General features: G+C 47.8%; 1 protein-coding gene across 3 annotated transcripts in view; it reads left to right on the top strand.

Moving 5' to 3' along the window:
* Positions 1-19179, top strand: part of CUL1 (cullin 1) — an 86249-nt gene extending 67070 nt beyond the window's left edge. For all 3 annotated transcript variants that reach the window (XM_055421440.2, XM_055421439.2, XM_055421441.2), the window contains exons 10-22: positions 6380-6487; positions 6568-6674; positions 7900-7948; positions 8309-8440; positions 9675-9792; positions 11069-11145; positions 11592-11723; positions 13366-13458; positions 16772-16819; positions 16899-16981; positions 17498-17603; positions 18112-18225; positions 18694-19179. In XM_055421440.2, the coding sequence (XP_055277415.1) occupies positions 6380-6487; positions 6568-6674; positions 7900-7948; positions 8309-8440; positions 9675-9792; positions 11069-11145; positions 11592-11723; positions 13366-13458; positions 16772-16819; positions 16899-16981; positions 17498-17603; positions 18112-18225; positions 18694-18774 (1248 nt within the window). In that variant the 3' untranslated portion in view covers positions 18775-19179. The remainder of the gene's footprint in view (positions 1-6379; positions 6488-6567; positions 6675-7899; positions 7949-8308; positions 8441-9674; positions 9793-11068; positions 11146-11591; positions 11724-13365; positions 13459-16771; positions 16820-16898; positions 16982-17497; positions 17604-18111; positions 18226-18693) is intronic.
* The last annotated feature ends 222 nt before the right edge of the window (positions 19180-19401 follow it).

The following is a 19401-nucleotide window of genomic DNA, read 5'->3' on the forward strand; positions in this document are numbered from 1 at the left end:
GAGGTGCCCCCTTCGCCCCCAGCAGCATTCGTCTCCTGAGATGGAGTCATTCCCTACTGAGTCTGGACCGGCCATGGGTCTTCACACCACCATACACGTGCTGTGCTGAGACCTGTCTGGTTCTTCTCTCTGCCTAGATGTATTCCTTCAAAAACCCCACGTATTAAACACCTTCATCTTCCAATACCCTCAAATGCCATTCCTTCCCCAAAGCCTTTCTCAACCACTCCTTGGAAGTAGCATCGTGTTGGACTGTTTACATGGCGTTCACACTCCTTACGTTTTAGATGTCTGTGTAAATGTCTCCTGCAGAGGTGGCTTTATCTGCTCTCGTGCCCTCAGCCCAGCGCCGGGCCTCACACAGAACAGGGTCTCAGTACACTTGGCTCTTTGTGATACTCCTGTCTGTTTCCAGCAGGATTCAGGGGGCTTACACAGTACGTAAAAGGCAGCAGGATAAATGAAACAGAGCAGCAAAATAAGGGTAACCCAAGCAAAGCTGAGTGTAGAATAGTGGATGGCACTCAGAATGCATGCAGTGAAGTGGTGAAGTGTGGTCTCTTGATAGAAGTGGGTCACAAATTTGGCTCGTGTTTTCCATCAGTACAGAAAGCTCGCTGGAAAAGACAGTTGGCAGTGCTGTGATGTATGGTCAGCTCCTTGATTCACATTGATCATAAGGAACAAGCCCTCAGCTCTGAGGAAGGACTCTTATTGGCATTCAAAACTGATAATACCTTTCCTAATGGCCCATCTGAAGTGAACACCAGCTATATGGAAAGTCATCCACATACAACGTAAATACAAAGGAAAACTACGTCAGGTCATTGGATGGCTTTGTAATTTCCCCTGACACCAAAATTTTATAGCAGAATGAAGTTCAGGAAAAGAGTCAATACAGACTTGTAAGTACTTGCTAATGAATACTTGATGATAGTTGGTTTCATGTTTAATTTTTAATTAGCACTCTGTTCTGCAGCAATCTGGGTGCTATTGTTCTCTACAAAGAAGGCCTCATAAATCAGGTATAGAGAATGTTTCATTACTGTCTTCAGGGCAGAAATGGCAGCAGATAAGCACAAAGTCCTCTTTGAAACCATATCTTGACTGAGTGACTTCAGTCTAACTGGACCTGAAATAGATACTTTGATGTCCAGCGGGGCTGGCGGTCTAACAGTGGGAGGTTGGGCTGCCGACCTGGACTGGGACACAAAGTTGTCAATGTTTATTTGCAGGTTTAGGTGGGGGAAAATGTTCTCCTGAGATGGAAAGGCATTTTCAGGAGCAGCCCAGGGCTGCTGGCTCCAGGATCGGGAGTGGCGGTGCTTGTAAGAGGAGCACTTAAAATGGAGAATTTTAAAGACAGACATAAAATCAGGGAGCTCTGACAAGCATGTTTTTCAGCATAAGACTAAGGAGTGAGTCTGAGGCCGTATATCAGACTTCTGAAAAAAGTTCTATGGTTTGGGTTGAGAAGTTGGCTTAGGTGTAATTATAAGAAGTGAATTGTGTACGAACTTACCCCAGAATAAACAGTAACATGGTGCTGGGTGCTTCTGGCAGATGTAGGGTTAAGTGATATATTCAAGATTCCCTTTCTCTCTGGAGTGCTACTGCTAAGTCACTTCAGTCATGTCCGACTCTGTGTGACCCCATAGACGGAAGCCCACCAGGCTCCCCCGTCCCTGGGCTTCTCCAGGCAAGAACACTGGAGTGGGTTGCCATTTCCTTCTCCAATGTGTGAAAGTGAAAAGTGAAAGTGAAGTCTCTCAGTCGTGTCCGACCCATAGCGACCCCACGGACTGCAGCCTACCAGGCTCCTCCATCCATGGGATTTTTTAGGCAAGAGTACTGGAGTGGCTTGCCATTGCCTTCTCCGTTCTCTCTGGAGTAAAATTCCCAAATATAAAAACTTAGTTCTGACTCAATCTTCCTGTGGATGGTGAGAGAAGAGAATGATCCGTGCAGAGCCACACCTGCTCAGGAGCCTTGCATGTGGAGCATGGTGCGGCTTCGTCTGGTCCAGGGAGATGGAGCACTCAGCCTCAGTCAGGTCTTCCCAGAGTACAGAGCGTGTGGGAGAAGGTCCTCAACCAGCACTGCTGAACGCTGGGCGATGGATCATGGTGTCTGATTTTACTATTTCTCATTTTGAATATGTTGAAAATTTTCCATAATAAAACTTAAACAGAAAGAAAGAAAAAAATAAATGTACTAGTTTTGATGCAGTTGATGTGGGAAAAGAGAGAGGGGACCAAGGAGCTGTTTTAGGATAAAAGGAAGCAGTTTTATACAGTAAGTCCAACTGATCATTTTAATTAATCACAGAGAACTGGTAACTTGGTGACAATGCAGATTGGTCCAGAAAACATGCAGTTAAATTTGTTCACTCTGTCTTGCCATGAGATGAAGAAAACAACCTTTTTCTCTGAAGAAAAAACAGATGCACAAATAAATGTCCATTTTTAGTCTGTGATCACCAGGCTCTGAGGAGACTGACTGTGTCCTTCGTGTAACCAGAAAGCTCCCTTCTCTCCTCCACCTGTAGGGGGAAACTTCAGTCCTTTCTTCCACAGGCACACCCATCAGGGGAGCCTCTTCTTACCCAAATCTGACTTTATCCTCCACATCGATCTCAATTCTGGCTTAGCCTTGCTGTGCGCCCGCCCGCCCTGAAGTGGCCGCGCCTGGTTCCCGGCCCAGTCAGATGAGACCATAAACTTCTCAGTATTTGAGCTCATGCCCGGCAAGGAGGGGCAGCCTGAACAGCACCCCACAAGGATGTTGACCATCGTGTGATGGAGGAGGCCTTGCTGTCCAGGGTCCAGGGAGGTTCTCTGAGAAGATACTGGTGACGAGTCCAAGATTGGCAGCTGGGATCCCACTCAGAGCCCCCCAAGAGGTCTGCTGGGACAGGAAGAGGGGACGGGGTGCAGACCTGGGCTGGCCATTCCAGGGAGACCCCGAAGGCTCAGTCAGCGATCCACCCTAATTCCAAGGACAAGAGGAGACCAGGTTAAGCCGTATAATAAGCCTGAAACTGACAATGTGATTTTTTTTCTTTTCTCCTTTTTTTTTTTATAATGAAATTGCTACCATGTGAAAAATGGATTAAAAGGAAGAAGAGCTGTTAGCATACCAGTTAGGTTTGTTAAGAGTGGTTCAGATAGAAATGACACAGCTGGTGATAGGGACGCAGAGAAGGAATGAGGCAGTTAGACTCTGTGATGGATAGGGTTCGTGTTAGATGACTGTTGAAGCTGGACAGTGAATACAGGGGACGAGTTTTACAGTTCTTTGTGATTTTGAATATATCTGAATCTTTTCTACAATAAAACGTTGACAGAAATGTAAATAGCCGTGCAGAGAGTGGCAGAACCGGGGGGGCGGTCAGGCCAACTCTGATGCGCAGAGTTCAGGAATCCCCCTGCGTCCATGGCAGGTTGTGTGAGCAGAGTGGGGACATCTGGTCTGGAGAGGAATGTGCCAGCCACGGACAGAAAGATGCCGATCACGTAGGAGTTGGATGAGGTCCGCCCTCCCGCCCCAGGGCCACCCTGAGTGCTGTCGTGTTTCTTATACGCAGAGAACTCTTGCGCAGTAAGAGTAATCACTCAGATTGCTAACTACTCCATTCATTTTTTTTTTCAGCATCCAAAATTCGCATCTTCATGTTCTTAAAAATGCATGCATTTCATCCAGCCGGCCTTTCCTCTGCCCTCACCTCTCTTGCTTTTGTGACCTTGATATCCAGGACCCTCAGAAACAGCTCCTGCACATCACCATTTACCTCCTGGTTGCTAAATCACTCACCTTTTGAACATTTTCTCCTCCATTTGACACACTGCCAATGGCTCCTTCCTTAAACTCCCTCCTCTGTGCTACTGCCGTGTGTCCCTGTCTCCATCTGCCCTTGGTAGGCTCCAAGGTGGCTTCTCTCTGGATCTCAGAAGCTAATTCAAGTCTCCAGGGCTCAGTGCCTTAGCACAGTCTTCCCTTAGGGAGTTCCATTCACACCCTTGCTTCTCACCAGCCAGACTCCTGGCTGGGTCGTCTCCTCTCCTGTTAGCTGAAAGGATCTGGAATTGGAGTCTGAAGGTTTCTGTTCCCTTAGAGAAGATCTGTCTTTCCACGGGGAATTCATACCTGGCATTTCTTGGGACTTTTATGTTTTTTCCAAATCCTGGGTCTTAGAAAAATCAGTCAAGAAATGAAGAAAACGGGAGAGCGTGTAGTTCTCCCGCAAACATAATGGTCGACATAGAGGCTCTGCTGGTTCAGAGGGCGCCCATCAATGAGGGTGCAGAGCCAGGGCGGGGGTGCTGAGGCGGGAACTCTGAGCTTCAGGCCATCTCTGGGAACCAGGCTGAGGCAGAGGGGCAGTCCAGTGGGTCAGCCTTCCTCCTGGGCAGTGCCCGGTTGTAAATGTGTGTGTGTCCTGCTGTGCTCCTAAGAGGCAGCCATTCTTGCAAACGAAGCAAATATTAATCTGTTTATATTCATAATACACTTTATATCAATCCTGTGAGTGATGGCCCAAGAAACAGCAAGGTTTGGAAGCAAATTAAGTCCTTAAATTGGCAGTTTTGACATGTGATTCTTTGTAATGCTGCTAATAACCTTACTGTGTGATAGTGTTTGCTGGCATTTTCCAGTGTTTGGGTACTTGTTGGAGGTGAGAGCTCTTTGTAAATACTTTAAAAGAACCAATGCCAAGAGAAAAACAGTATGAGTGTTGAGAAATAATTTGACATGAAGTCAGAAAGCAATCTAAAATTGGACAGTATTTTCATTGTTAAATGAGTTTATCTAAAGTAAGACGTGTGCCGACAGACAGGTACTTTTGGATACAGTCTTGGGAATCAGACCATTAATACGAATGCAAGAAACTTCCACACCTGGAATCATTCTCCTGAAACTAAGTCAGGATTGTACGATGGGACAGTTAATGCTGTGTGTGTGTATTCTACGTTTTAAGATAGAAAAATTTATAAACAATATGCGGCATCCGCTTTCAATATTTTAAGTGATTTTTATTTGGCAGTTTTTTGTGTTGGGTTCCCTTTTAACATTTTATCAAATGCCTGCCTGGTAGAGGCCACTTTACATGTCACTGAAATGAAAATCTTGTCACAGTACTTCTATTCATAATAATAATAGCCCTGGCATGTTTATTATATCTTTAACAGAAAACCTCTGAATCTCTTGGTATAACCTATCACAGAAGAATGATTTAATGGTGACCCAAAATCAAGTCAGGTGTCACAGAAACGCAGAATAATGGAATTGGGGGAGTTCTGGTTTCTCATTCCTGAACCAGAGGAGAAATACCCATCAGGAATTGGGGAGCGCTTGCAAACCATTGATGCCTCCCATTAGTGACGTGCTGGCCGTGGAGCCCTGCGCTCGTGCTGAGCCCATGTCCAGCAGCACCGCCTGGGCTCCGCCTATCTGCCCGACCTCTCCCTGGGCCTTTTCCTCTCTGAGACTCTCAGGAACAGGCTGCCCACATCAGGCTGGCCAGGTGCCCGCCCGTGACTTTGTTTCCTCATCTCTAAGAGGGAGGCCAACAGCCCCGACCCCACAGTGTGACGGGGCAGGCCTGCGAGCTCAGTCAGCCCTCTTGACACGTGGCCAGCCTTCGGGGTCGGCCACTCTGGTCTTTGTGTGACTGTGGACTGTCTCCTCCAGCCCGTCCTTCCTGCCTGCCTCCTGCAGCGCTCCCTGAACCTCCCCTGAGGCTGGTCCTCACATCTCCTTTCTTTTCTGTCCAGAGACTCCCTGTGGCCACCCTGCCAGTCGCCCAGTGCTCTGACGTCTCCAGGCCTGGCCTTTCCCACCCTAGCTCTCTTTACCTGTCCTTGTCCATCTTCCGATTTCCCGGGTGTACTAGTCAGACCCACACTGCCACGTGTGACCCACCCCTGCCCTTGCCCACACGTCCTGAGATCTCAAACCTACATTATTCTTGCATTGCCTGCTCAGCTAAGTTCTAAATAACTTATTGAAGGGTTTCCCCAGCCAAGACAAAGTCCAGAATATGAAATTTTCAACATCAAAAGTAAGCAAAGCAAAACTGTCACTTTGAAAGTTTGTTTTGTGTGGTTCCTTTGAATTTTCAGATAATTTGAAAAATCACTTTTTTGTGTAGCTCGGAATTAGTATTTCATTTTGAGTGCAGAGAATACATTTTCTTTTCTTATATCAATCAGCAGAATGTCCTGTGTGTTTTGATGATGGGATGTAAACTATTTCTTGACCTTATTTGTTAGCATCTTTGAAGAAGGCTGCAGATCTTTTGGAATGTTTTCCAGTAGCATGTGAGTATACAGTCTAGTCCCCAGGAACCAACTCATGTCTGTTTTTCCCTCTACCCAAGGACCCCAAAATGTATGTACAGACAGTGTTGGATGTTCATAAAAAATACAACGCCCTGGTGATGTCGGCATTTAATAATGATGCTGGCTTCGTGGCCGCACTGGACAAGGTAGGTGTGCTGACCTGTGGCTCCATTTGGGACCAGGCGGACGGCACACTGGCCTCTGACGGTGTTTCTGTGATCTGCAGGCTTGCGGTCGCTTCATAAACAACAACGCGGTTACCAAAATGGCTCAGTCGTCTAGTAAATCTCCTGAGTTGCTGGCCCGATACTGTGACTCCCTGTTGAAGAAGAGGTACTAGTGCCTTTGTACATTTTCTTAGTAAACCTGCTTAAAATCTCAGCCTCTAGATGAGAAGTTAAAATTTCTATTACGTGTGTTACAGTGTACTTTTTTTGTGCCTTTTGAGAAAAATCCCGTAAACCGAGTACACCTCCTTTGTCTTCCTGAAAGTCACTTCACGTGACAGGTTACGTACCCAGTTCACGTTTTTCTTATATTTCTAACGTCTGTAGTTGTAGACCGTGTGAGCGTGACCCTCCTAGCTAAAAGGCTAAAATTTGGAGCTCTATCAAATGAAAAGCTTTCGTATTTTAAATACGCAAACACTCTGGCAGAGCTTGAGTTTGTTTGGCAGGACACACCGCTGCTTTTTCAGCCATTGTCTTTTCAGAAACCGCCTCGAGTCTGTTGATAGGCTGTTCTTTTCGTTACGGCAGCTGACGCAGACAGAGTGGCGGAGAGCTCCGAAGTGCCGCTCTAACGAGCGTGCGCTAGTGACTGGACACGAGTGGGTACCAGGGGAACTTGTGAGGAGGGGGCCACGGCCCCGGCCTCTCGGGGAGAAGCACGGAGTTTTCGAGCCAACCATTCTGAAGCAGGAGCACCTCTTCAGAGCCTCTTTGGTGGTTGGGTCATTTTGGATGAATTTATAGGGATCTCATTTATAGAGGACTCTTAAGAGTAAAACCTTTAAATTTTTGTTTGTCCTGAATTCGTGTTTGCTCATAGACCAGAGTGAACGAATCAGTTGCTTAAAGGATAGCCATCTGTTTGGTAGACATAATGACAAATGGAAGGCAGCACTGGGAAGGTAGTTTAAAAAACCCTCTCACTACCTTTAACTATTAGGCCATTGAACGGCCTTTTATTTTTTCAAAGTTAAGTTCAAGCATATTGAAGAAAGCAATTAGAAAAGTGAAGCTAATTTACTTACATTTAAATGGGTTATCTTAAAGGAAAACTTGATTCAGAATCAAGTTTGGGAAACTTTTAATTTTTGTTGTGGATATTCTAAATGACTATTTGGAAGAATAGTTTATGAAATAGACAAAATATAAGATTGCCAAATTGCCACAGGTTAGAATAGCTAACCTTCCCTCATCCACATGCTGATCCACAAAAGAACTCACCATTTGAACCGCATCTGATATGGTAGTTTGGCAAAAAGGTGCTTGTTTAGTAAACATTTGCTGGTTTGTTTTATTAATAAAACACTGTGCCTTTAAAAATTTTTCAGTTCCAAGAACCCAGAAGAAGCAGAACTCGAAGACACACTCAACCAAGTGGTAAGGGGCTGGCTAGTTACGTTGGTTTTCCCGAAGTTTTTCCCTGACAGGTGGCTTTAAGGTTATGTATATGAGGCATCTGGAGAGTAGTAGAACCACTTATTTTACTCTAAATCCAATTTTACCCCATATACTGAGTCAGTAATTTTAGCATTTGTACCTTTCTCATTAGTGATGAGTCTAGACCAAAGTAATGTGATTTGAGGAGTTGATGACAGTATTAAAGATTATGGGGGCAGTGGTTTCTGTGGTTCTGAACGTCAGCATGCGGGGTGGGACAGAACACGACCCACATGTTACCTCTCGGCCTGTGTGTTTAACTGGTAGTAAGGGGTGTGTGTGCTCTCTGGTGGCTTCCAGATGGTGGTCTTCAAATACATTGAGGACAAGGACGTGTTTCAGAAGTTCTACGCGAAGATGCTGGCCAAGAGGCTCGTGCACCAGAACAGTGCGAGTGACGACGCCGAGGCGAGCATGATCTCCAAGCTGAAGGTAAAGGCCAGCTTCTCCCGGAGAGCGCAGCCTCGGGCTCCCGGGGAGAAGCGCGGCCAAGGCTCCCAGTCCCTCCAGGGTGTTGGCTGGGCCTAGCCGTCAGCTGTGGTGGCACGGTGTGAGCTCTGCCCCTGCACACCAAGAGCCCGGCACAGTCATTGACACGCGTCCAGGCCCCTGTCGTAGGGCTGCCTATGCTGTCCCCACACTCATGCGTGTGCCATGAGCACACACGCGCAGGTTCCCAGACACAGACATGCACACACGCCCTTCTGCTGCTGCTGAGCCCGTCCAGCGCGTCCTCTCCTGGCTCCTGCGCACGGCCCCAGCTCTGCGGCCCCCACCCTACACCCCCAGGAATGGCTTCACAGGGCGTGGCTTCCACTCCTGTGTTTCATTGTCTTGAGCAAGTGGCGCATTCTGTATTTCTCGGGACTTGGTCGACTGTTAGTAACCCCACGTCTGCAGGAGGACAGGAGGCGCCAGGGTTGGCTGGCTGGTGAGCATTCATTTCTTAGTTTGGCTCCCGCTGCGCCTGGCCTCTCAGGCGCTGTTCTATGGCATATTTCACTGTGACCGGAAATTAGTTAACGTGAGTGTTACTCGTGCGGGCTGCGGTGACAGAATACCACAGCTGAGTGGCTCAAACGGGAGAGAAGTGTTCTCAGAGCTCCGGAGGCGGCTGGAAGCCCAGGCGAGGTCCAGGCCGCTCGGTCCAGTGCGGGCTCTCCCCACCCCTTCCCTGAGGATGCCGAGCCACGTCCCCACCCGGCCAACTCTCCCGCACTAATCCCCACATACAGGTCCACCCTCAGGACCTTTCCTAAACCTCCTTATCTTAGCGCGGCCCCCACCTCTGGGTACCACCAGCCTAGGACTTGAGCATAGGATGGGGGGGGTGGGGGGGCAGGTCAATCCGCAGCAGCGGGTGAGAGCACAGACAAGCCATGTCATCCTGGTGTTCTCCCGCGCTGTCAGCAATCCTTGCTCTTCCTGCCCGAGTGGTAGTCACTGCGCTCTACAACAGTTGCTGACAGTTCTGTTTATAGCTATGTAGCTTTTGATAGCTTGTGGATTTTAATTGGTACATATTTATACTGTGAGATCCTGTTACCTGTTGCAGCTTTAGTACTGCCATTCAGCGTCTACTGTGTGTATGCTCCCCATCAGACTCCCCTGTATACATCTCTGTCTCTGGAGAAGTTAATAAGGCAGTTGTCTGGGTTCATTTCAGCAAGCTTGTGGTTTTGAGTATACCTCTAAACTTCAGCGGATGTTTCAAGACATTGGTGTAAGCAAAGATTTGAACGAGCAGTTCAAAAAGCACCTGACGAACTCCGAGCCGCTGGACTGTGAGTATCCCCGGGTTCCCGTGCTTCCTTGACCAGGCAGGGCTCTTGGAGGAGGCGGCATTCTTTGTAGCGAGTGCGAGAGCCGACAGCTTTATCAGAAATTCAGAGCCAGGCGCACAGGAAGTCCACCCCACACACCCCGCCCGCCCCCTTCTCCTACCAGGGAAGGGAGTCCGTGCTTCCCCTGAGCGGCCGAGCCGGTGGGGGGCTTGTGTTTAGGTCCTGGGCCCTGACCTCCTCCACCAGCTGGCGTGGCCACCTCACCTGGCCTGTCGCCAGCTCAGGGGCTCCACTTAAGAGTTTAAGTTTCAGTTAACGTTTTTCACTTTAGTTTGATCCCATTCTAGCCGTTTCTTCCATTATAGGAAACTGCCATGGCCATACAGTTGACCAGTCAAAACCTGGCTCCTTCATTGCCCCTGGGGGTCAGGACAGGCTGGTATCTGGACACGCAGAGGCCCACTGGGCTCCTGCGAGGTCTGACTGCAGCAAGGGGTGGCAGGTTTTGCTGACATCATCATATGGTGATTCTCTTGTTTTTAAATGAAAAATGAGGCTGTACTTGCCCCAAATCGAAAGCACCATTCCATTATAAAACTTGACCATCGTGCCAGCAGACTTACTGTCAGCCGTGTGCAGTGGTGACATCATGGTATAATTTGTAGATCGTATGTGTATTAGATACACGCAGTCTCTGTGTTGTGCAGAGTAGAGCCATCAGTGCTGCACAAAAAATAATGAAGTCAGTTGGCTTGCGCTTCTCGCTGTCTTTAAGTTTGAGGCTCTCAGGCCACCCACCCTGAGGTGTGCCCTGAGTGGACTCAGCTTACTGGTGGTTGAAAACCAGAGCAGATGAAGCCAAACAGATGAGGAATGATAGACTCACTCTTTGCGGGGAGAGAATTTGTGGCTCTTTTTCCCTTTACTTCCCAGGTGGCTCAGACAGTAAAGAATCTGCCTGCAATGCAGGAAGATCCCCTGGAGAAGGGAATGGCAACCCACTCCAATACTCTTGTCTGGAGTATCCCCGTGGACAGAGGAGCCTGGTGGGCTACAGTCCATGGGACTGCAAAGTCAGACACAACTGAGCGACTAACACTTTCCCTTTAGAAATTTAATTGAAATTTAGTGTGTTTCATCCTTAGTTTTATATTAAAGCAGAATTTTTCATTTAGTGTGTTTATCTTTTAATAAAAAGCAATTTAAGTTTACCTGCTCTGTTGACATTTTCCTGTTTATAAGGCTAATGTATTCCTGAACTTTCCCCCTTCCCCAGTGGATTTCAGTATTCAAGTACTGAGTTCCGGATCGTGGCCCTTTCAGCAGTCTTGTACGTTTGCCTTGCCGTCGGAGGTAAGGATGGGTTCCTCTTCTGTCCCCTTGGCGTTGGGCAGGGGTGGAAAGGGGCACCTTCATGCCAGCATGCCTACAGAAGGCTTTCCTGCTGGCCAAGCCTTGCCCAGGCAGCCGTCAGCACTGGCCGGCGTGGGGTCGGGAGGTGGCACTTCCGGCCCCACTCAGCAGTGACAGTTTACTCTCAGGAAGTAGGACCTCGTAGTTCTGTGATGAACGTCATGGTGATCCCTACTTGTCTTGAACTAGAGACTCTTTTTTATTGTACTTTCAAACGTGTGTGAATTAATGGACTTCTGCAAGATAAGAGACACTTGGTATTTGTAGTTCACTTTTACGTCAGCATTGTGTCCTGTAAACTCGGGCCAGTGTTTATGTTTAGAGAGGTTGACCATAGCCTGTGTTGAGGTACGTGTTTCACGAGTGCTCTCCCCACTCCGTCGCAGCTGGAACGAAGTTACCAGCGATTCACAGCCTTTTACGCTAGCCGTCACAGTGGCAGAAAATTGACGTGGTTATATCAGCTGTCAAAAGGAGAATTAGTAACAAACTGCTTCAAAAACAGATACACTTTGCAGGTAAGATCACTTTTTATTTTGGAGTTGGTTTGTTTGTTTTTTTAATATAAATGAAGATAAAGATGAATTACAGAAATCCAACAGTAACACGCAACAGAATCGAAAGTTAAGCTTCTGCAAAATAATACCGAGATTAAACAGCTTGGATTTTATGAGTCAGAGAGGTGAGTTCTCTGTAGCTAAGGGAGATGTTACTCAGTAATGCTGAACCTCACTTTTCTCCTCCACAAAAGTAGGGGGGGTGTTAGTGCCTGGACTTTGTGTGTGGTGGTAAGACTAAATAAAATTAAATGTAAATGTATTTTAATAAGTGTTTGAGGGCTTCCCTGGTGGCTCAGCAGTAAAGAATCTGCCTGCCAATGTAAGAGACGCAAGTTCAGTACCTGAGTCAGGAAGATAGGTTGGAGGAGGAAATGGCAACCCACTCCAGGTTTCCCGTTCTTGCCTGGGACATCCCATGGACAGAGGAGCTATGGACAGCTGCAGTCCATGGGGTCACAGAGTGTCATTGACACAGCTTCTGCTTAACACACACTAAGTGTTCAAATATTAGCTTTAAAAGCTGGAGTGTCATGTATTTAGTTGTGATAATAGCTCTTTTCCTTTGACGGGCCAGTTTCATGTTAACAGCAACCTCAGCACTGGCTCACTGCGGTGCTGAGCTCCACGTGATGGTAACTGTCACTTGGTTTCCGTTCGATCGCTGAGAAGCCAAGCATCAGCCTGACGAAAGGGATCTCCTCTGGCTCCTGGCTGATAAGAGCCAAAGTTTCAGTTCAGATCTTGTCCCTTAAAGATTCCATCTTGAAGAGGGTTCACTTGTGTGCTTATAAGCTTATAAAAGCAATTATAAATCTATAAGTGTTAAGAAACTTCTGACTGCATTTTGCAGACTCAACCTGCTCATTAAACTTTCAGTAATTCTACTCTGATGAACTGAAGTGTCTGATACTCCGTTACACCAGGTCCAGAGGTCTTTATTAGCTTGAATGTGGATTTCTATATAGTTAATGCTTGAGCAGCGTAGGAGTTTGGGGCACCAACCCCCTGGGCTGTTGAAAATCTGCACAAAACTTAGAGGCACCTCGCATCCAACTGTGCCCTTACATCTTGAGATTCAACAAACCTCAGATCTGTAGCACTGTTATATTTACTGTTGAGGGACGGAAATCCACAAATAAATAAATGGACCCACACAGTTCAAACCCATGTCAAGGGTCCCCTATGCAATTGAAATTGTTTTCTTTATTCCCAAGTATAAGTTCAGACTTCATAACCTAAAATTTCAGTGCCCCCCCCCCGCTTTTGATCAGTAGACATGTAAACTTTATTGAGATCATTTGCGTAAAAAGACACCCCATCTTAAGTATTCAGTTTGCATCATTCAAGGGTCAACTGTATTTATATATAGACAAAACATGTGGAAAAAGTGCAGATTCCTCTATTGTTTGTAAAGGTGGGGAACGGCTTCTTTCAGGAAGAAGCCGATCGTGGTGGAATTGTGAGACGTGTGTTACTCCCGCTTAATGGATCGGCTTTGGTTTTTGCGTCTATTCAGAGCACTGGTTTCCTAAGTAAGCTCTTTTGGGAGTTGCCCCGCATTTAGCTCTCTCCTCTCTTTCCTTCGCATGGGGCCCTGAAGGCGTCCACATTCCAGATGGCCATCCTACTGCAGTACAACACGGAGGACGCCTATGCCGTGCAGCAGCTGACGGACAGCACCCAGATCAAAATGGTATTCCAGCCTCTGTGTCCTAGGGAGGGGAGGGATCCATGACCCTGAATGTGCTCTTCTTCCACGGCTCAACACGTGATGTGTTAAAAACTTAATGTTTAAACTCAGTGTAACATAGACCTCCACGCGCACATGTCCACGTGGCTCGCCTTTCTCTCATTCATTTAGCTTGTTCTCAGCCCTCTTTCCAGCTAAGCGTTCCCTTACTAAACTTAAATTTTCACCAAATGTTATCCTTCCTGCTAATCGTTTTTTATTGAGTTACATTTCACGTAACATTGAATTCACCTTTTATACTACTCAGTGATTTTTCACAGGGTTGTACAACCACTGTCGTCATACAAATCCAAAACATTTCCATCAGCGTAAAAAGAAACCAGTAACTGTTAGCAGTAACTACTCTTTACCTTCATCTTTTTGTGACGGAAAAAATACATTCAAGTATTCGGACAGAGCACATCGTGTCTACCCATTTATCACTTGATGGACATTTGGGTGGTTCCTACTTTTTGACTGTTGCGAGTAACACTCCTGTAAACACGTGTGTACAGGTCTTTGGATGGACGTGCTTTCAGTTCTCCCGGGTGTAAACCTAGCTGCGGAATCTCAGTCACGATAACTTACATTTGTCTTTTGGAGGAACTGCCACGCTGTTCCCCAGCGGCTTTCCCAGCTCGTGTTCTCAGCAGCAGCGTGTGTGTGAGAGCTCCGTTCGCTCACCCGAGCCAGCGTGGTGCTCATCCATTTCAGTGGATGTGAAGTGGTACTCATTGTGGTTATCTGCATATCCCTAATGATGTTTGTGCCCACTGTTAATTGGGTTATTTGTCGTTTAGTTGAGTTGTAAGAATTCTTCATATACTGTGTGTAGTAGACCCTTTTCAGATAACTGGTTTACAGATGTTCCCTCTGCTCTGTGGGTTTCCATTTTCTTTATCACACACATGGTTTTAATGTTGATGAAGCCCACTTTATTTTTCTTCTGTTGCTTATGCTTTTGGTGTCACGTCTAAGGAATCATTGCCTAATCCAAGGTCAAAGATTGTACCTTCCCTGTTTTTTCTTGAAGTAGAGTTGACTTATTATTGAAGTATAATAGAAGTGTAAATTAATACATTAGTTTCAGGGGTACATCATAGTGATCGGATATTTTTATACATGTTTTTCCCCTATTGGTTGGTACTGGCAACCTTGTTGGAAATCAGTTGGTTCTGGATGTATTTCTAGATTCTCAATACTTTTCAACATTGATCTAAATGTCTTTTCTTATGCCAGTACCACATTGTCTTTTTGTAGTAAGTTTTGGAATTGAGACATCCAACTTTGTTCTTTATCAAGCTTGTATCAGCTGTTCTGGGTCCCTCATATTTCCATATAAATTTCAGAATTAGCTTGTCTGTTTCTGCAAAATAGGCAGTTGGAATTGAGATGGCGACTATATGAAATCTGTAGGTTGCTTTGGGAGAATTGCCATCCTAACAATATCATGTCTTCTAATCTGTGAACATGGATGTTATTCAGATTGTCTGTAATTTCTTTTAACTGTGTTTCGTAGTTTTTATCATGCAAGCCTTTTTACACTTATTTGGTTAAATTTACTCATAAGTATTAAGTTTGATACTTTGGTTAAATTCACTCCTCTAAGTATTCTATTAAGTTTGATGCTATTGTTAATGAAACTGTAAATTCATTGCTGGTATACAGAAATACAATTACCTGTTGGATCTTGTATGCTTCAATCTTACTGAATGCATTTATCCTGGTACTTTTTGTGTGGATTCTTTAGGACTTTTTAAATATGCAGTCATGTCATCTATAAATGCAAATAGTTTTGCTGCTTACTTTTGCTCCTTGGGTGTCTTTATTTCTGTTGCTTGATTACTGTGGATAGAGCTTCCTGTACAGTGCCGAGTAGGCGTGGTGAGAGCAGGCGTCCTTGTCTGTTCCCGACCTTGAGGGGAAGCTTGCAGTTTGTCACCGTAAGCTTTTCTTAGATGTTCTTTACTGGACTGAGGACATTCCCTTCTGTTTCTGTACTGTTTTGTTTTTAGCGTTTTCATCATGAAAGAGTGTTGGGTTTTGTTTAAATGTTCTTGCTACTCTATTGCGATGACTGTGCTTTTGTCTGTTGGTGTGTGTTATGTTGATTTTTTAAAAATGTTGAACTACCCTTGTATTCTTGGGATAAGTACCGCTTGGTCATGGTATATATTACTTGTTTATCTGCTGCTGGGTTTGGTTCACTGGAATTTTCTCGAGGATTTTTGCATCTTTATTTATGGGGAACGTGGTCTGCCATTTTCCTGTGATAGCTCTGTCTGGTTTCGGTGTCAGGCTAATATTGGCCTCATGGAACGTGAATTAGGAAAGTCATTTATTTTTGCGTCATGCTTCAAGTTAGCCCAGAACGCATTTTCAAGTTGTAATAACACAAGAATTTGCTTCTGTGCACACGCGAGTCTCTTCTTTTCCTCACTCCTCACCAGGAGGAGGAGGTTCAGTTACAGTGGGGGCTCAGGTTGCCCCCAGGCCGCGGGGAGGGCTCTGCTCTCGGGAACTCCCTTTTCAGAGCTGAGCGGCCCCTCACTGCACTGTTCAGCCTCCACGCCAGTCCCTCAGCCAGCTGTTCCCCACTTCCCTCTCCTTTCCTGCACGAGGGGTGTTGGCTGCTCAGTCACTCCGGCTCGTGAAGACAGCCTCTGCGGGCGTGGCCACGTCCTCATCCGGCTCCAGGCTCTGGGCCAGTCAGCACACCAGAGGCCTCTCCAGCTCACCTGGGCCGAGATGGCCTTCCCTTAAGGGCAGGGGGGGCCCGTGAGCGTCCCGGCAGCTGTCCCACTGCATGGGGTCCCGAAGCTGGGGCACTAGAGGAGAGCTGAGACAGGATGGACCACCCGCTCTCTGCGCGTGGAGGTGGCCCAGGGGCGTAGGTTCACCACAGTCCAGTCAGCAGAGCCTCGGGCGCCACCCCTGTCATGTTCATGAACAGAAGGTGCGTCCAGGCCGCTGAAGCTCCTGCCCATTCTTTTCAGTGCTCAGTGTCCAAGATGCAGTCAAGGAAGCTGATCTTACACACGTTCTAGTCTTTATCAGTAGAGTTCTCAGTTTTAATACTGGGTGATCAAGAGCAGAAAGGGGTTGCTGCCACTTTTCGGAGTAGGTCTGGAGAAGCCGCTAAGGGGTGCTGCCTTCTTTTCCCTCTGGACATGTTCTTCTACTTGGGTCACTAATTTTTCCCCAAAAATGGACTCTGTGGGATTGGCTCTGGTTGTTACTGCAAAGAAAAAAAATGCATTTTTCTCTTTAATTGCAGGACATTTTGGCACAAGTCCTACAGATTTTATTGAAGTCCAAGTTATTGGTACGTCTGTGTCCTTTGAACACTAAACTGGAAGAAAGCTGTTTCATGAGATGATATACTAACACTTGTTTTCTTACAGGTCTTGGAAGATGAAAATGCCAATGTTGATGAGGTGGAATTGAAGCCAGATACCTTAATAAAATTATATCTTGGTTATAAAAAGTAAGGAAAATCTGCTAAGTAGATGGTCCTAGGCCACAGACTCACACCCTGACCCCAAGTGTGACACGGGTATCACCGCACACGGGGCTGTGAGCCCAGTGCCGGCCTCTGTAGGAGCCTTTGACCTCCTTTGGCCATCCCGGGTCCTTCTCCATTTGACTCAGTTTTTGGGGTTTTCTTCATTTGGTAAAGGGCTCACCTAGAGAGCCTGGCCCTCTATGCCCCCGTGTCTTGATGTTGTTTCACTTGACAGTTTGGGGAGAGCAGGTTAAGGAGCTGAATTTCCTGGGACACAGCCGTCCTGTTGCTGGCAGAGTAGGAGCCCGTCCCTTCGGGAACTAGGGGCCCTTTCACAGAGATGATGTGGAAATGGCCTGGGGAGGCAGGAGGTTGTCGGTCGCGCTTTCCACCATCTGTCTGGGGGGCAGAGCCCCTCTTTAAGACCGAAAACAGAAAGCAGCTTTACTGCACGTCTTTGAAATCAATAGTGATTGGTCTCCTCGATTTTCTTGACAGTAAAAAATTAAGGGTTAACATCAATGTGCCCATGAAAACGGAACAGAAGCAGGAACAGGAAACCACACACAAAAACATCGAGGAAGATCGCAAACTACTGATCCAGGTGACCCCAGGGGCCGGCCCCTCGGCGGCAGGCGGGCCACCCGCAGCTGGGGGGCGCTTCCCTCGGGCTGTGTGTTGCCTGGGGTTTGGGAGAGGCGGCCTGGATGGTGGATGGTTCTGGGCGGAGTAGATGAAATGCCGATGAAACAGGTGAGAGCAGTGAGTCCGTAGAAGGGGCGGCGCGAGGCTTGGCTGGCGGAGCACTCAGGTGCTGCCTGTGGCTTCGAGGACTGACGTTTTCCTCATTTTAAATGTGTGTCCTAGCTGGGTTAAATTACTAAAATTGCTGCTCACGAGACCACAGTACCTTAACGTTTGTTGTGCTGGCGCGGAAACAGGCAGATAGACTCGGCCCCCTTCGTCCTTGGACCCGCAGTGTGTTTGTTGCCTGTTCGGAACCCGGGCTTCCGCACAGAGCGCGCCCTGCAGCCTCGTTACTGCTCTTGATTGCAGATGAGTTCTGGTGAACTCGGAAAACAAGGCCTGTTTTTCTTCCCTTTGTCACACAGGCGGCCATTGTGAGAATTATGAAAATGAGGAAGGTCCTCAAACACCAGCAGTTGCTTGGAGAAGTCCTGACCCAGCTGTCCTCAAGGTTCAAGCCGCGGGTCCCCGTGATTAAGGTACAGGAGCCCCCAGCAGCAGGAGTCAGATGGTTATCATCTCATGGGACCAAAGAGGCGGTGATGTCATGGAGGCTTAGTCACCTAAAACAGGTTTCCACAAAAGAAAACAGGCCGAATTCTGACGGTCGTTTTGAGACGTGCCGAATCCTCAGGATTCCGCTTGCTGAGCTGCTCAGAGTGAACGGCGGCCGGCCCGGAGCCTCCTGCGTGTGCGGAGCCCGGCGGGAGGCTCGTCCCGCGGACAGGGCTGCTCCCCGGGCGCCTGCAGCCCCTGGACGCCGACCCCCGGGTCGTTTCACACAGAAACCGGGCGGCTCCTTCCCCTTCTGAGACCCGAGGGGGGCTCTGCGGGAAGTGAGGCGGCGCCGGCGCGGGCCGGAGGGGTGGGAGAATCCGCCTCTCCTCCGACAGTAAATGTGTTTTTCTCTCTCTTCGGGCCTCTCTCTCCCGGAACACCACGCCCAGAAATGCATTGACATTCTGATCGAGAAGGAGTATCTGGAGCGAGTGGACGGGGAGAAGGACACCTACAGCTACCTGGCCTAACCCGGGGTCTGAGCGCTCGGCCGCGGGGACGGCAGCCCCGAGTGCGCGGCCGCGCCCCCGGACGCCCGCCTGGCTCCAGGCCCAGGCCCCCAGCGCGGGCGCCGGCCCCGGCGCTGCTCAGGACCGCCACACTTCACGTCTGTACATACGGACACCGACGCCATTTAACCTAATTTAAGACCGGAGGGGGAAGCTCCCGCGCCGAGGGCTGCATGTGTCTGCATCCGAATCAACCATTGGCCACGCAAGCCCCAGCTGCCGGCCGGGGCCCCTCGGAGGCCGGCAGTCCTGGAGAGCGGGTCTGAAGGGACCCACGTGTAATCTGCTATGAGAAAACCATTTGTATAGTGTGTTTCATTTTTTAATGTGTGAAAATAAAGAAAATTAAAGGATTTCTGTACAAGTCGCATTGGGTTTTTGTTTTAAGTTTTACTAATTTCTATCTGTAAATAAAAGATATAATGATTGTGCAAACGGGCCTTCCCTGGTGTCTTCCTGAGGCTCTGAGGGCCACCCTCCCAACAGGGAGCACAGTTAAGCTTTGGCCAGCCCAGCCCTTGGTCGCCTTCTCCTGGAGCATTTGCCTTCATTCCCCTGACAGCCTCCAGTGACCAACGCCCAGGAGCC

Source organism: Moschus berezovskii, chromosome 3 (assembly GCF_049115385.1).
Source record: "Moschus berezovskii isolate FMDL1 chromosome 3, NW_MosBer_1.0, whole genome shotgun sequence".
Classification (NCBI taxonomy): domain Eukaryota; kingdom Metazoa; phylum Chordata; class Mammalia; order Artiodactyla; family Moschidae; genus Moschus; species Moschus berezovskii.